This window comes from Coregonus lavaretus, assembly GCF_964263955.1.
Source record: "Coregonus lavaretus genome assembly, chromosome: 1".
Taxonomy (NCBI): domain Eukaryota; kingdom Metazoa; phylum Chordata; class Actinopteri; order Salmoniformes; family Salmonidae; genus Coregonus; species Coregonus lavaretus.
This window is the reverse complement of record NC_139988.1, coordinates 50,999,997-51,014,859: the sequence shown is the minus strand read 5'-3', so window position 1 is coordinate 51,014,859 and position 14,863 is coordinate 50,999,997. Positions and strand designations below refer to the sequence as shown.

General features: G+C 43.3%; 1 protein-coding gene across 4 annotated transcripts in view; it reads right to left on the bottom strand.

The window, feature by feature from the left end:
- Window positions 1-1,714: 1,714 nt before the first annotated feature.
- The window catches only part of LOC311131521 (cullin-9-like), a 52,090-nt gene continuing 38,941 nt past the window's right edge, over window positions 1,715-14,863 (bottom strand). For 3 of the 4 annotated variants that reach the window (XM_084164551.1, XM_084164552.1, XM_084164553.1), the window contains 14 exons: window positions 9,729-9,874; window positions 9,469-9,598; window positions 9,028-9,230; window positions 8,514-8,767; window positions 7,289-7,664; window positions 6,388-6,528; window positions 5,984-6,148; window positions 5,585-5,748; window positions 5,347-5,440; window positions 4,941-5,126; window positions 3,697-3,814; window positions 3,426-3,559; window positions 3,206-3,297; window positions 1,715-3,097 (listed from right to left, as the gene is read on the bottom strand). In XM_084164551.1, the coding sequence (XP_084020677.1) occupies window positions 2,890-3,097; window positions 3,206-3,297; window positions 3,426-3,559; window positions 3,697-3,814; window positions 4,941-5,126; window positions 5,347-5,440; window positions 5,585-5,748; window positions 5,984-6,148; window positions 6,388-6,528; window positions 7,289-7,664; window positions 8,514-8,767; window positions 9,028-9,230; window positions 9,469-9,598; window positions 9,729-9,874 (2,411 nt within the window). In that variant the 3' untranslated portion in view covers window positions 1,715-2,889. Of the gene's footprint in view, window positions 3,098-3,205; window positions 3,341-3,425; window positions 3,560-3,696; window positions 3,815-4,940; window positions 5,127-5,346; window positions 5,441-5,584; window positions 5,749-5,983; window positions 6,149-6,387; window positions 6,529-7,288; window positions 7,665-8,513; window positions 8,768-9,027; window positions 9,231-9,468; window positions 9,599-9,728; window positions 9,875-14,863 lie in introns of all 4 variants that reach the window. The other variant, XM_084164554.1, reaches the window with a different exon arrangement.

Here is a 14,863-nt window from a genome sequence, read left to right as displayed (position 1 = left end):
CTCTGGCACGCGAGCATGCTTTTGGCACGCTGGACTTCGGGCTAGAAGGTTGAGGGTTCGAGACCTGCTCCATTACAATATATATATATATATATATTGCACTGCTAACTACCAAGCTAAAGTGTTGTCAGTGGCTAGCTAAAACAGAGAAAGGGGATGTAAATTTATTATAATAAATTCATGGATTGGGCACAAAGGTCTCTGATCGCGCTGGTGAACGATAGCTGACAGTGTCGGTTAGAGATTAAATTTAGGAGTTTCCTGCAGGAATTTGTAGTCAGCTACCGCTGTAGCATAGATAGAACAATGAGACAGATATTTCACCAGATTTATAAATGTGAAGCATCTGGTTGGGGTTTCCACTCACTACCAAATATGGTAGCGAGAGGAAGCCAAGTGCCGCAGTGGGAGAAGATGGAATGAGATGGATTTTGGCCGATATTCTGCTAATTTACTCATCGATTAAACATTTGATCTCAATACAGTTTTCTGTTCTCAAAACTAGAATCTGTTACGAGCAGAGTGGACTAAGTTAATTAGACTTTAACCTTTGACCAAGTTTTTAAAAATAGCGTTGTTTAGGAGTGCAAAGGCGAATTGAGTTATTGCACATATATTGAGAAAACTCTCTTTGTCCGAGAGAGAATTACATGGCTATCAAAACGTCACATCAGGCTACACGAAACACAGACCTTATATGAAGTAGTTCTAAAATCCCAGACGCAAAAATGAATGGGGAAAAAACGATTGGAACCACTACCGGGTTTTACCGCTAGGTTGTATGGGTATTATTACGCGTCCAATGTGCCGGGCTATTGAGAGGCTTTCAAGCCACCATTCGGCGATATTGGCACTGCCCAGTTGGCGCGGTCCTCCATAGGAATGAATGGAATTCTACATTTTTCAATTAAATGTTTCAAGGACAAAATTACATGTATTTGAGTATTTTGTTGTAGTGAGGACAGTAACATTAGTCATCTCAAAAATTATACTTTAAGGAAAATATTTTTATATTTCATTTTTATATTTAGCTCACATAATATAATGTAAAATTATGATTTAAGTTGTCTTTAATAGAATAAATGTAGCAAAAACGAATGTAGACAATAAATGCATTTCTATAGATGGGGTTGTCTGTCAACGTCACAAAAACGATGTGTGCGCTTCCATGGGGCAGAAGTTAGCCTGTTTTGATTCTGGATGGCCAGATTGCTTGCAAGAATGACAAGAAACTGCCATGTGGGGAATCCTAAATGGCTCCTTTCAGTTTGTTTCATCTTATTGCTACCATGTCTTATGTGTTTTGACTGATTTCATGTCAATGCTAATATGGCTCAAATTTGCTAGCTAGCTAACCAACAACTGCAACGATGTATTTAAGAGAAGTGGTCATTGTGCAAATTTACGTTTTCAATCAATATTGCAGACGAAATATTGATACATGTTAACAATCGAAGTTAACCTCATCTGTATTGCCCAATGGTTGCGCATGCCCGTCGTTTTTGTTGATAAACAACCAACCCCCCCATAGCTTCCATCATCTAGTGTATATGTAAATCATTGGTCTGGTCTACTTAGTTAATTTACTTTCATAAAACAGAAAGAAAAGAAAAAAAAACAGCGAGTGGGTTGTCTCGTTGGATGCTTCTAATTTAAATCACGTAATGCAGTTATGAAATAACCCAAATACAGTTATGAAATCACTCCAGCATGGTAGCAGAAAAATCATTTATTTAGTCAGCTGAAGATACACAACTTCAACAATGAGATTAGAAAGATAACATTTTGGAAGATGCTCAGTATGAATAACGATATGTCAACTTCTATGAGCAAAGTGTATGTTGCGATATCAGATACCTCTCAACCCATAAAACAGATGAACATTGGCATGTACAAATTTCAAATGCTAATTTCCAGAAAGAAAAAAAAAAATGTAGGTTTTTGCTTAGCCAATAATGCATTAGCTATGATACTTTCAATCCGTTATATGCAATGAGTTTTTTTAGAGGATGGCGACATGTTTCTGATTTGTCAGTCAGATGGGCTGTGGCCAGGCACACAAAATATCTTACATCCTTTTCCTCGCAATCTTCTCCACCTGCAGCCCTTTCACCCAGATGCATGAAAATGTTTCACTCTTCAAACATTATGTATTAACTGATCTCTTTAGTAGGCTACTAAACAAACAAAATATAATTGAACAGTATTAACTTTCACTAGGGAAATCAATTCTGATTGTGTTCTTTATCATTTTGAAGGAAGGCATATATCCATGTATTCAAAAATAAACCAAGGCAAACCATTTGGTAATGAACGACATGCCAACACAACATGTCAGTATACAACAGATATAAAAACATGAACTTAAAACTAAAGACAGCCATCCTAGTGCTGGATTATAAATCCCTTTATTCAGTCGCGTGAGTAAATCAAAAAGCAGCATCTGTATTAAACATAAGTATGGGCTTTGTTCCAAAGTATACTGTCACACCTCCCAAATAGATCTTACAGGGATCCTTCATTATGCGTGATAATCATGGAACCCTCATCGGCTTCAAAACAGTGTCATGTGAAAAATAATGACAGGCTCTAGGAATTCAAACCTATTTGAAAAACAATAAGAGGAAAATGTAAGTGTACCCCCTATCCAACAATTGCAGTTGTGGCATGGGACAAAAATTGTGAAAGATCAGCACAAACAGGCTGACTGGAAATGTGAAGGCTCACACCCAGCCTCACTTTAAACAAGACCATGGCTCTCCTGTTACCAAAGCTCTAATGAATATTTGTTTATTTATTAAGTACTGTTTCTAATATATTTATATGGTGCTTGCAGTGCCTGCACAGATTGACTGACATTTCCTTCCTTTTTTAAATATTTTCAGATATTTAGTCAAAAGGACTGAAATCCCTCTCAAGGTTTTCGGACTCGTCGTCATCAGAGAAGAAGTCATCCTCGTCTATGTCATCTTCGTCATCTTCATGCCATTCGAGGACTTCCTCATCGTCATACTCATCATCCTCCTCTGCCTCATCTCCACCTTCCTCCTCATTGTTGTTGTTGTTGTCAGAGTCACCAGACTCGGAGGCCCCAGCCCTGCAGAGAGAACACCAGTCTCATTGTGAGCACAGCAAATCAGGAAAAACATGCTACTAGATCCAGGTGGTAATGTGGAGATCCACTTCCCAAATGTCCTGTACTCACGCTTTGTTGGCATCTGTGGTCTTAGAGAGATTTGAAGCTTGAGCAGATTCCTGTTCCTGTCCCGTTTTGGAGTTGTAGCCCACTCGAAAGTCCTGTGTTTGGAGAGACCAGACAGGAGGAAACCCTCATGATTTGCTGTTGATTGGACCACAATGCATCCAGTAAGTATTACCACCATACTTTGTGCTCTGCTCTTCAGAGTGTGTGCGCAAGTCCCTACCTGGGTCGAGTGTTGTAGAATGGCCACCAGACGCTCCTGAATGCGGCGGATGAGTTCCAAGCCAGTGTTGAGGTGCTCAGGCTTCAGGAGACGGACGCAGGACGCTAGATCAGTGCACTGCAACAGGGTCTCCTCTTGGGGGGGGGGGGGGGGGGGGGGAACACACCAACAATGATAACTTATCCAAGATGCTTGAAACATCCTCAAAAGCAATCTGCCTTGACAAAATCTTACCACAATGATTTTCCTATAAAATTCCTGCAGGTCTTACCCAGTAGGATCTGTAGGGCATTGGTGTGAAGCTCCAGGGCCTCCATTTGCTGCTCCATCACATCCATCTTCTCTGTGTCCTGGTTGTAGTAACTGTACACACACGAGTAGGCCAGCACCTACATGGCAGTCAGGCAAGAGGTCCATATTAGTCATATGGATATTTTTTTGAATACTAACAACCTTGTATGCTGGGGTGAAAGTAGACTTAATTTCTTACCGGTACGGGACACCCAAGTGAGCGCACGCTTTTTTGTTATACTACAAAAATTACAGGGTAGCCTACTCTGCGGACACTAGCAAACAGATCAATAAAAACTCCATCATATATTTGGTATTTGCAGCACGCGCTGCCCAAATTGCGGGTCCTTCGACTGTAGGCTATGTGATTTAAAACAATCCACAGCTTAAAAAAAATAAATAAGTTGCTAATGATCCTCTGTGGCCAAATCATGCTTTCTGGTGTAGTAGCCTATTTTGAATGGTTTTATTTATTTATTTATTTATTTATTTATTTATAGACAGGAGTACGCCAATTAGGCTATACACTTTTGGCAATTTAATTAAATTTACTTTAGGGAAAGCTTAGCTCTCCCTAGCCTTATGGACATGCCGCCTATGGCTTTTAATGTGGCATAAACACAACTAGTCATGATGTTTTCATCTGATTGTTAAACGATCACTTTACGAAGGCGCTCCTTTAGGCTCAGCGCACATTCGTCCACTCAAAATAATTTCAGCATCCAAAAAACACCTGCGTGTATTGTAATGACATTCTGCGATTGTCATTAGGCCAACACTTGTAGCCTGAATTGATGCAGCCACTGCTGTCCACGCGTGCCTCGGTCTCGGCCACTCATCTCCGCCTTCACAAAATGTAACTGTTCTCCTCAAACCACAGGAGAACAGTTACATTTTGGAGCGTACACCACTCGGTTTCCAGTCAATTCGCTAATTTCTCATGCGGCTGACATGCAGTAATGTTAAATAATGGTGTAATAGCCTATAGTTTTTTGGGCATGTTGTATGAATTGTGATAGGCTCACGTTTTACCGGTACGACGTACCCCCACTATTTATTTTGCCGGGACGCAGTACCGGACCACCTTACTTTCACCCCTGCTCGTATGTGAAATCACATGGTGATTGACATTTTCAAAATGCTCTATAACACAAGAGACACAATATTCCTTCAACGTCGCTACAGATTAGTCGGTTCTTTTCCTATTCGTTTACTTCCTCTTACCTTGCGAGCTTGAGCAAGGACTTTGCAGGCATCAATAACAAACGTCAAGGACTTCATTTGCAGGGCTTCATTGATGGAGGAGACTTTGCTCTCCAGATTGATGGCAAAGTCCTTGGCCTGGTTGTGGAAAGTGCATCTCTCATTGTAGTCTTGGAACTTCTTTTCCTGCCTTGCTGCTTTACTCACCTGCAGACAAAAAAAATGTGTATCACTGCATTGGAAATCAACAGAGCTTTTGTTTATTACAGAGTTTTGTATTAAAGTATGTAGTAGGTTTAGATTGGACATGGATGTTCATATCACATCCCAAAGGGGAATAAATACTCTGCAATTCATGGAAACCCTTTGCATTTGTACTAAATCTTATGAAGCGCAAACTTCATTTTATCAAGTCATATGGACTCACCATAGCAGAGCAGTTGTAGTAATCTTTGTGGGTTGGTTTCCATGGCTTGAGACACCTCCAGCAAAATCCATGGTTACATTTGGCACAGGTCATACTGAAAAAAATGTAGACACAGTGGCAGTAAAAGTGATGCCTATAAATCCCTACAACATACTTCTGGGTAAAACTTGAAATGGTTTGATGGAAATCGACAGAACAGGGCTGAGGATTAAAACGGGTCCAGTGGCTTTATACTTACTGTAGGCAGCCTTCGTTCTTCTCTATCTGGGCCTGGCAGCTGGGGCAGCGTTTGGAGATGAGTTTAGCAAGGTGCTTACTCTGGGCTTCCATGGTCATACCCTCGTAGTAGCCACCATCGTCCATCCACTGGGACATGTGACTGCAGCTGGCTGGGTAGTGAGCCTGGGGCAGATAGTGGAGGTTAAGAAATCATCATAAAGCTGTACTCTGTGCTTGCTTGAGTCTCTTGACAAATATGTATATTGATCACTAACGATACAAATATGGATTTCTGATTCAATACCATTGAAGTAAAAATATATTACAAATACACCCAAAAATCTTCACTAAAGCCCTATAACACATAAATGAGAAAGAAGACAGGAAGCTCGGTACTGTATGACAGCTCAGTGCTAACCTCTGGGAAGTTGCAGCTAAAGCAGGAGGACCAGCAGCACTTTGAGCAGGTGCCCATGCTGCCGATGTTCTCCTTGCACAAGATCTGGTCACAGCCCAGGGGGTTGGTGCACCATGTAAGGTTGGAGCAGCACTCCACGTAGCCCCGGATGAGCGCGTTCTCATACTGGGGGGGAACAGAGTACAGGAGCGGAGGGGCTCAGCGAATGGATAGGTACTGCTGTTCTAAACTCACGATCAGCAAACAAACGTAAAACTGGACAGAAATGTTTGTTTTTGAATTTCCATGCTAAACTGAGCCATCCCTTCATATGACAACTAGACTAATGTGATGTAACATTATGGGTTTATATAAGTGTTGCTCTCATTGAGCTGTGTGGGGGTGGTGGGGGGGGGGGGGCAGACCTTGGCGATAGTGTCTTTGTCGGTCAGGATGTTGAAGAAGAACCGAGAAGTAGGTTGCGCACGGCAGTCTGTGATTGGACAGTTGCAGTTCATCACCAGGTTCTGCTCAATCCTGGCCGTGAGGTACTCATGCCAGCAAGACTGTAGGAAGGAAAAATAAATCATCATCAAATGAGAGTCCTTTGACGAACTGTACACATTAATTAGGAGAAGATGTTCCGACTCATAAGTACAGTGTCATTCATCCTTAACCCCCTAGAGTTGATTCTCACGTAAACGTCTGTAGCGTCCGAACGGTTTGACCTACAAACTATGACCACTCTGGAAAGGGGAGACTTTCACGAACACAATGGTGGTCTCCGACCCCCACAAGTGTCAGGGGACTCATCTGAAGTCAGTACTGTTGATGTGCCAACTTCTGTTTGTAGCGTCCGAACCATTTGGGCTACAAACTAATGTGACCCCACTGTGGAAAGGGTCACAGGACTCGTCTGAAAGTAACCGGTACCGGTTTTTAAAAAATGAATAGAAGTTTGAAGGTAGTTTTTGTGCCAACCCAAAAAAGGGGTTAAATGTGTACATCTTGTTTCTTATTATTTGTTTTTTGACTGTCTTTTTTTTGCCATTTATGAATGTGTTATTCAACGCGTTTCTTTGGGTTAGAATAGTAACGGCCAAATTCAATATTTTATCAAATCAATATTTTATTTTATACCTGAAGGGGTCCTAAAATTCTAAATCAAATAGCTAAATGATCCATAGTATGACCAGCTTAAAACAATTCCATGTCAGCTTAGAACCCCCCCCCAACAGCTTAGACTTTTAAGAATTCAAGTATCAATATAAGATTAAACAAATGTAAAGTTTGAAAAGGGGTAGAAAAATCTTTACGGTGACTGACCCGGCAGCAGTAGTGCATGCAGCAGAGGGTGGGGGCGGGCTCTGCCTCCCCTGTATGGGAGATGAAGCACACGGGGCAGCTGGCCATGGGGCTAGGGGGCGGCTGGGGGTTCCGGCCCTTTAGCCCGGCAGCCAAAACCAGGGAGTCCGGGTCGTCTGTGTAGCGCTGGATCAGCACGTCCACGTTCCACTTGCAGTGGACCAGCAGGTGCTCAGCCCGGTCCAGGTCCAAACTCAGAGTGCCAGAGACCTGCTGGACTGTGCGCTGCATCAGCTGCCGGACTTCCTCCTGGTTCATGGTCCGGCCCATAGACAACAGGACAGCCTCCAGGACCCCGTCTTCCGCACTCGGAGGGGCTGCAATGATGCCTTCCAGGCTGCAGGAGGAGACACAGTGGGTCACAAGATAACTTACAACTATGGAAATCTTAACTTCTTAAAAGTGTGGGGGGGTCACAGTTTAGTATGATTACATTGGAATTACTCTCATCTCAGAGAACAAACATTTTATTTAAAACAGTGAGTCACAATAACATCCTTATGAAAAGCAAAACTTATAGCCATCAGGTTAGTAGTAAGTGTGATTTTAATGACAAAGACTGACTAATTTTGAAATCTTCATTAGAAAAGATCTCACCCCACACAACATTTCTAGACTATTTCATTATAACCACACAAAATAAGAAAGCAACAAACATGGTTCAAAGTTGATCAATTTTCTTTATTTATATTAATAAAACATTCACTAGCATATTTTGACTGTTTCTGAACATATTGCATAAGAGCCTAGGTTATTTTTATGTTGCATTTATCGTTTTAGTATTAGAGAGCCATGGGTTTCTTGGAAAGTAATGGCTTAGATGAACAGCATCAGTGGTCATCCTGAATATGAAATGACTGACATTGCCAGGCATTGCCATGCAGCCACAGTTTAGGTCAAAGTGCATTTAAAAGCTCAACTAGGACAGAACGAGAACATATATGTCACAAATAAGTGCTGTAACATCAGGGCTGAAGACCTCAACCCAATTGATTATTTATTAAAGCATTTATCCGATGCCTAAGGCAGTCGGACATAAATGGAATAGGCCTGTTAGTATAGTCTACTCTCCTTCCCTACAATTCAAAAACCAAACTATTCCCAAGATACAGAATCACCCCAGAGGCCACACCAGCCAGCCACATTAAAAACCTTTCCCCCACTAGGTCAAGGCTCATCCGCACACCTGATGTCAGCGTTGCTGCTGCTGGGGTTATTCTTCAGCTCAGCCTTGCTGAAGGAGAAATGCGCCTGGCCCTTCTGGGGAGTGGAGGGGTCCTCGGGCAGGAACTCCACGATGTGGGGGCTGTCCTCGTTGCGCCTGATGTAGCCCTTGCTGATGACGTGCATGACGCAGGACAGCACGTCTGTAGTGCTGCAGCTGAAACGAACCGAGCCCGGGGAACGAGTCGCCTCCCGTTTCTGACACGTGTCCAACACCTGATGGAGGACAAGGGAGAAAAGAGGTACATAAGACACCAGCTGCTAGTGTCTGGCACATCAAATAAAGCTGGTCCTGAACCATGGAGGGATGTACGTTTATGCTACCACTACATATACGTAAAAATGTATGCACACATGACTGTAAGTCGCTTTGGATAAAAGCGTCTGCTAAATGGCATATTATATTATACATAGGATCAGCTGAGGATCTCCATTGGTCACATGAGAAATGACATGGGGAAGGAACATGGCCTTACTCTGAACACCAGGTTGTCTATGTGCATCTCTTTCTCAGCCTTCATGATCTGGATGATGAGGCAGTAGATGAAGTTCCTCTTCCTCTCCAGCGAGCGGGCAGCATCCTCGTCCACATTCAAGTAGGTCTGCTTGGGCAGCAGGTAGCAGTAGCTGTGGTTTTCCAAACTCTGAGACAGAGCTTTTTTGTTCAATCTCAGGACTCCTATGGGCAGAGGACAAAACAATACATTCAGTGCAACTCCACAAACAAATGCCAACAGTAAATTCAAATGGTCATTAAAATTAAATCTAACTGGAGAACAATGCAGGAGAAGGAGTCTTACAGCAATTTTTTTTTGTAAATACAATGTCACAAAATCAGATGGATTACAGGGATCAACAATAGTCCCATAGAATCTTTGTGAAAGGCTCTGAGGGGAAGACAAAGAGCAGGAGCTCACCCTTCACAAGATTGTTGTCGGGGCTGTCTTGGGTGAGAATGCCCTTCTCTACAGTGAGGGGAGACAGAGCATGAGCCAGCATTGTCGGGGAGAGGCCTGTGGCCTGCTGAAGAGCCTCCACAGATACATCCTGAAATAAAAGACAACACGAGGTCATATCAGAGACAACAGCCCATTGTCAAATGGAGAAAATGTAATAATTCAACTCCCCATAGTGCATTGCACTGTGTTTCTTTCTCCCCCCCCCCCTATCTAGTTACCGCTTGGTGGTTGAACTGCAGGAGGATGTACATCTGCAGGGTGGAGACGTAGAGAGTGCAGGAGCCGTAGTGCAGCTCTGCATGGCCCAGCCAGGTCCACTGTAGACGCCGGGGCTTACTGTGGGTCAGATTGTACATGCACTGGCCTGCAGACAAACACACATCACACACCGATCAGCCTCTAGCACTTTCGTTCTGAAACATGCCATTGTAATGGACTGGTTCTGATGGAACTTGGTGAGATTTTGGCATATGTGACTTGTTTCAGGAAACTAGGCATTTGTCGCACATCACTACTTCACAGGAGAGGCATTTGAATGTAAACAAATGTTTTATCAAAATACGTTTTTTTGGCAGAAAAGGCTTCTGGAACATGAACTTTCATGTGCCTTAATAACAAACTTGTATTTCATATGTAAATACGAATACAATTGTTAAATTACGAGCCTAGTTGATTTAGCCACGGAAAGAGACAGGAACCTTCCCACTAGCCATGATTGGCTGAGATAACGTATGGGCTGGACATGCCGGGAGATGAGTTTGGATTGGTCTGCCATTTAGCATGTTTCGGTCTATAACGTGAGCTGTTCAGTATGTGTTGATAGTGCTTTCTACCGCACTGTTTTTGAAAGATAATCTCAGCAAAAAAAGAAACATCCTCTCACTGTCAACTGCGTTTATTTTCAGCAAACTTAACATGTGTAAATATTTGTATGAACATAAGATTCAACAACTGAGACAAACTGAACAAGTTCCACAGACATGTGACTAACAGAAATTGAATAATGTGTCCCTGAACAAAGGGTGGGGGGTGTCAAAATCAAAAGTAACAGTCAGTATCTGGTGTGGCCACCAGCTGCATTAAGTACTGCAGTGCATCTCCTCATGGACTGCATCAGATTTGCCAGTTTCTGCTGTGAGACGTTACCCCACTCTTCCACCAAGGCACCTGCAAGTTCCCAGACAGTTCTGGGGGTAATGGCCCAAGCCCTCACCCTCCGATCCAACAGGTCCCAGATGTGCTCAATGGTTTTTGAGATCCGGGCTCTTCGCTGGCCATGGCAGAACACTGACATTCCAGTCTTGCAGGAAATCACACAGAACGAGCAGTATGGCTGGTGGCATTGTCATGCTGGAGGGTCATGTCAGGATGAGCCTGCAGGAAGAGTACCACATGAGGGAGGAGGATGTCTTCCCAGTAACGCACAGCGTTGAGATTGCCTGCAATGACAACAAGCTCAGTCCGATGATGCTGTGACACACCGCCCCAGACCATGACAGACCCTCCACCTCGATCCCGCTCCAGAGTAGAGGCCTCGGTGTAATGCTCATTCCTTCTACGATAAACGCGAATCTGACCATCACCCCTGGTGAGACAAAACCGTGACTCGTCAGTGAAGAGCACTTTTTGCCAGTCCTGTCTGGTCCAGCGATGGTGGGTTTGTGCCCATAGGCAACGTTGTTGCCAGTGATGTCTGTTGAGGACCTGCCTTACAACAGGCCTACAAGCCCTCAGTCCAGCCTCTCTCAGCCTATTGTGGACAGTCTGAGCACTGATGGAGGGATTGTGCGTTCCTGGTGTAACACGGGCAGTTGTTGTTGCCATCCTGTACCTGTCCCGCAGGTGTGATGTTCGGATGTACCGATCCTGTGCAGGTGTTGTTACACGTGGTCTGCCACTGCGAGGACGATTAGCTGTCCGTCCCGTCTCCCTGTAGGGCTGTCTTAGGCGTCTCACAGTACGGACATTGCAATTTATTGCCCTGGCCACATCTGCAGTCCTCATGCCTCCTTGCAGCATGCCTAAGGCACGTTCACGCAGATGAGCAGGGACCCTGGACATCTTTCTTTTGGTGTTTTTCAGAGTCCTAAGTTTTCATAACTGTGACCTTAATTGCCTACCGTCTGTAAGCTGTTAGTGTGAACTTAGCAAGAGCTATCAGATCAGTTGTAAAAAGTAATGGGCTACTTTCTGCACACGCCACGGTCAGTGTGAACGGGAGTGACTTGACAACACTGGCCAAACAAGATGTAGCTACAAACTAAATGGAGTTAAATGGTTCCAGTATGCTGTGAAGCGTTCATCCATGTATACGGGTAAGAGGCTAGCTACATTTTCAGATATTATACGTTTCTAATTTTGTCAGAAAGTTGTTTTCATTGCAAGTTAACGCGTACTGTTAGCTAGCAAACATTAGCTTGCTGGCTCGCTAGCTAATGTTACATGTATGATCTGTGTAGTAATATTATTCAAATCAGAAAACCATTTGCATTGCTAGTTATAGCCTAATGTTAGCTAGCTAACATTGAATCTAGCTAGTTGGTTGGCTTTAGCTACCTGCGGATTCATACTACAGCTATGACAATGTCTGTATTATGCCAGTTCATTGTTCAGCTAAACAAGACTCCACCTCGCCAGATGATTACATGACCCATCAAGTTAGCCAGGTGTGTCTGGGGGTGATTACAACCATCTATTGTATTTCATGAACATGTGTACATGTCTAGACAATAGTGACTCATCCACTTAGCTAGATGTGGCTGGTTATAGCATTTCCTTCAGTAGCCCCGGGATTGCCACGCAGAAATATCCGCCAACAGAGAGAAGCACGAGATTGAACTTCACTCAACTTTCTAGAGCAGTGGTCACCAACCTGTCGATCGCGATCAACTGGTCAATCTTCAAGGCATTCCTTGTCGATCGCCAAACATTTACGTAAAAAACCCTTCAGATGCAGGCACCATCAGCCCAGTGAAATAAAAATAAATGCCAATTACTTAAATGTATGCTCACTCAGCTGTGCGTCACATGACTAAAATGTAAATGTAATGTAAGTAATAAAACTGATCTATTACCAATGTGATCATATAGCCTACCTCAAATTTTGAAATGTATTTTTTTTTTAATGCCCTGAACAACAATGCATTCATTGGCAGGGCAATTCAAACAAAGCCAATATGTGGTGATAATGTATTGGGCCTATAGCTTACTGCACAAACCTCATTGCTACTGTACTGTTTTTAATTGGTTAATGTTGCATAGGCTTATGTTTTTAAGTCATGTAAAAAATAAAATTCTGAGTGGTAGATCTCAGCTTGCATTTTGACTCTGTGATCTTGACTCAGAAAAGGTTGGTGACCACTGTTCTAGAGTTTTCCCTGTTAACACTATCAACATTTCCCTTTACTGTGGCAACTGTGATCGAATCAACGCAATATTAGCCAAGTTCAATGCAACATACCGAAACAAAACAAAATTATTTTGTAGGCAGAACATATCGGAGTAGGATTCTATTGCATTGACACGCACTACTCAGCCCGTACTTTACACAGACCGGTGTGGCATAAACAATCAGAGCTATAGTAGGCCTATATGCAAATAGACCATTGCCATATACAGTGGGGAGAACAAGTATGATACACTGCCGATTTTGCAGGTTCTCCTACTTACAAAGCATGTAGAGGTCTGTAATTTTTATCATAGGTACACTTCAACTGTGAGAGACGGAATCTAAAATATCCAGAAAATCACATTGTATGATTTTTAAGTAATTCATTTGCATTTTATTGCATGACATAAGTATTTGATACATCAGAAAAGCAGAACTTAATATTTGGTACAGAAACCTTTGTTTGCATTTACAGAGATCATACGTTTCCTGTAGGTCTTGACCAGGTTTGCACACACTGCAGCAGGGATTTTGGCCCACTCCTCCATACAGACCTTCTCCAGATCTTTCAGGTTTCGGGGCTGTCGCTGGGCAATACGGACTTTCAGCTCCATCCAAAGATTCTCTATTGGGTTCAGGTCTGGAGACTGGCTAGGCCACTCCAGGACCTTGAGATGCTTCTTACGGAGCCACTCCTTAGTTGCCCTGGCTGTGTGTTTCGGGTCGTTGTCATGCTGGAAGACCCAGCCACGACCAATCTTCAATGCTCTTACTGAGGGAAGGAGGTTGTTGGCCAAGATCTCGTGATACATGGCCCCATCCATCCTCCCCTCAATACGGTGCAGTCGTCCTGTCCCCTTTGCAGAAAAGCATCCCCAAAGAATGATGTTTCCACCTCCATGCTTCATGGTTGGGATGGTGTTCTTGGGGTTGTACTCATCCTTCTTCTTCCTCCAAACACGGCGAGTTGAGTTTAGACCAAAAAGCTCTATTTTTGTCTCATCAGACAACATGACTTTCTCCCATTCCTCCTCTGGATCATCCAGATGGTCATTGGCAAACTTCAGACGGGCCTGGACATGCGCTGGCTTAAGCAGGGGGACCTTGCGTGAGCTGCAGGATTTTAATCCATGACGGCGTAGTGTGTTACTAATGGTTGTCTTTGAGACTGTGGTCCCAGCTCTCTTCAGGTCATTGACCAGGTCCTGCCGTGTAGTTCTGGGCTGATCCCTCACCTTCCTCATGATCATTGATGCCCCACAAGGTGAGATCTTGCATGGAGCCCCAGACCGAGGGTGATTGACCGTCATCTTGAACTTCTTCCATTTTCTAATAATTGCGCCAACAGTTGTTGCCTTCTCACCAAGCTGCTTGCCTATTGTCCTGTAGCCCATCCCAGCCTTGTGCAGGTCTACAATTTTATCCCTGATGTCCTTCCACAGCTCTCTGGTCTTGGCCATTGTGGAGAGGTTGGAGTCTGTTTGATTGAGTGTGTGGACAGGTGTCTTTTATACAGGTAACGAGTTCAAACAGGTGCAGTTAATACAGGTAATGAGTGGAGAACAGGAGGGCTTCTTAAAGAAAAACTAACAGGTCTGTGAGAGCCGGAATTCTTACTGGTTGGTAGGTGATCAAATACTTATGTCATGCAATAAAATGCAAATTAATTACTTAAAAATCATACAATGTGATTCTCTCTCACAGTTGAAGTGTACCTATGATAAAAATTACAGACCTCTACATGCTTTGTAAGTAGGAAAACCTGCAAAATCGGCAGTGTATCAAATACTTGTTCTCCCCACTGTATGGATCTGTGCCATTTACTTTGAACTGGACTGTGTTTACAGCATGAGCGGTCGTGAGTAGATGTACTTGTTTTGAGATCAAAGCGAGAGCTGCATGTAGCCATGTGTGCACATTTTGTTCATATCCTTTGCTAGTTAGTGAGTTAATAGCCCAGTTATA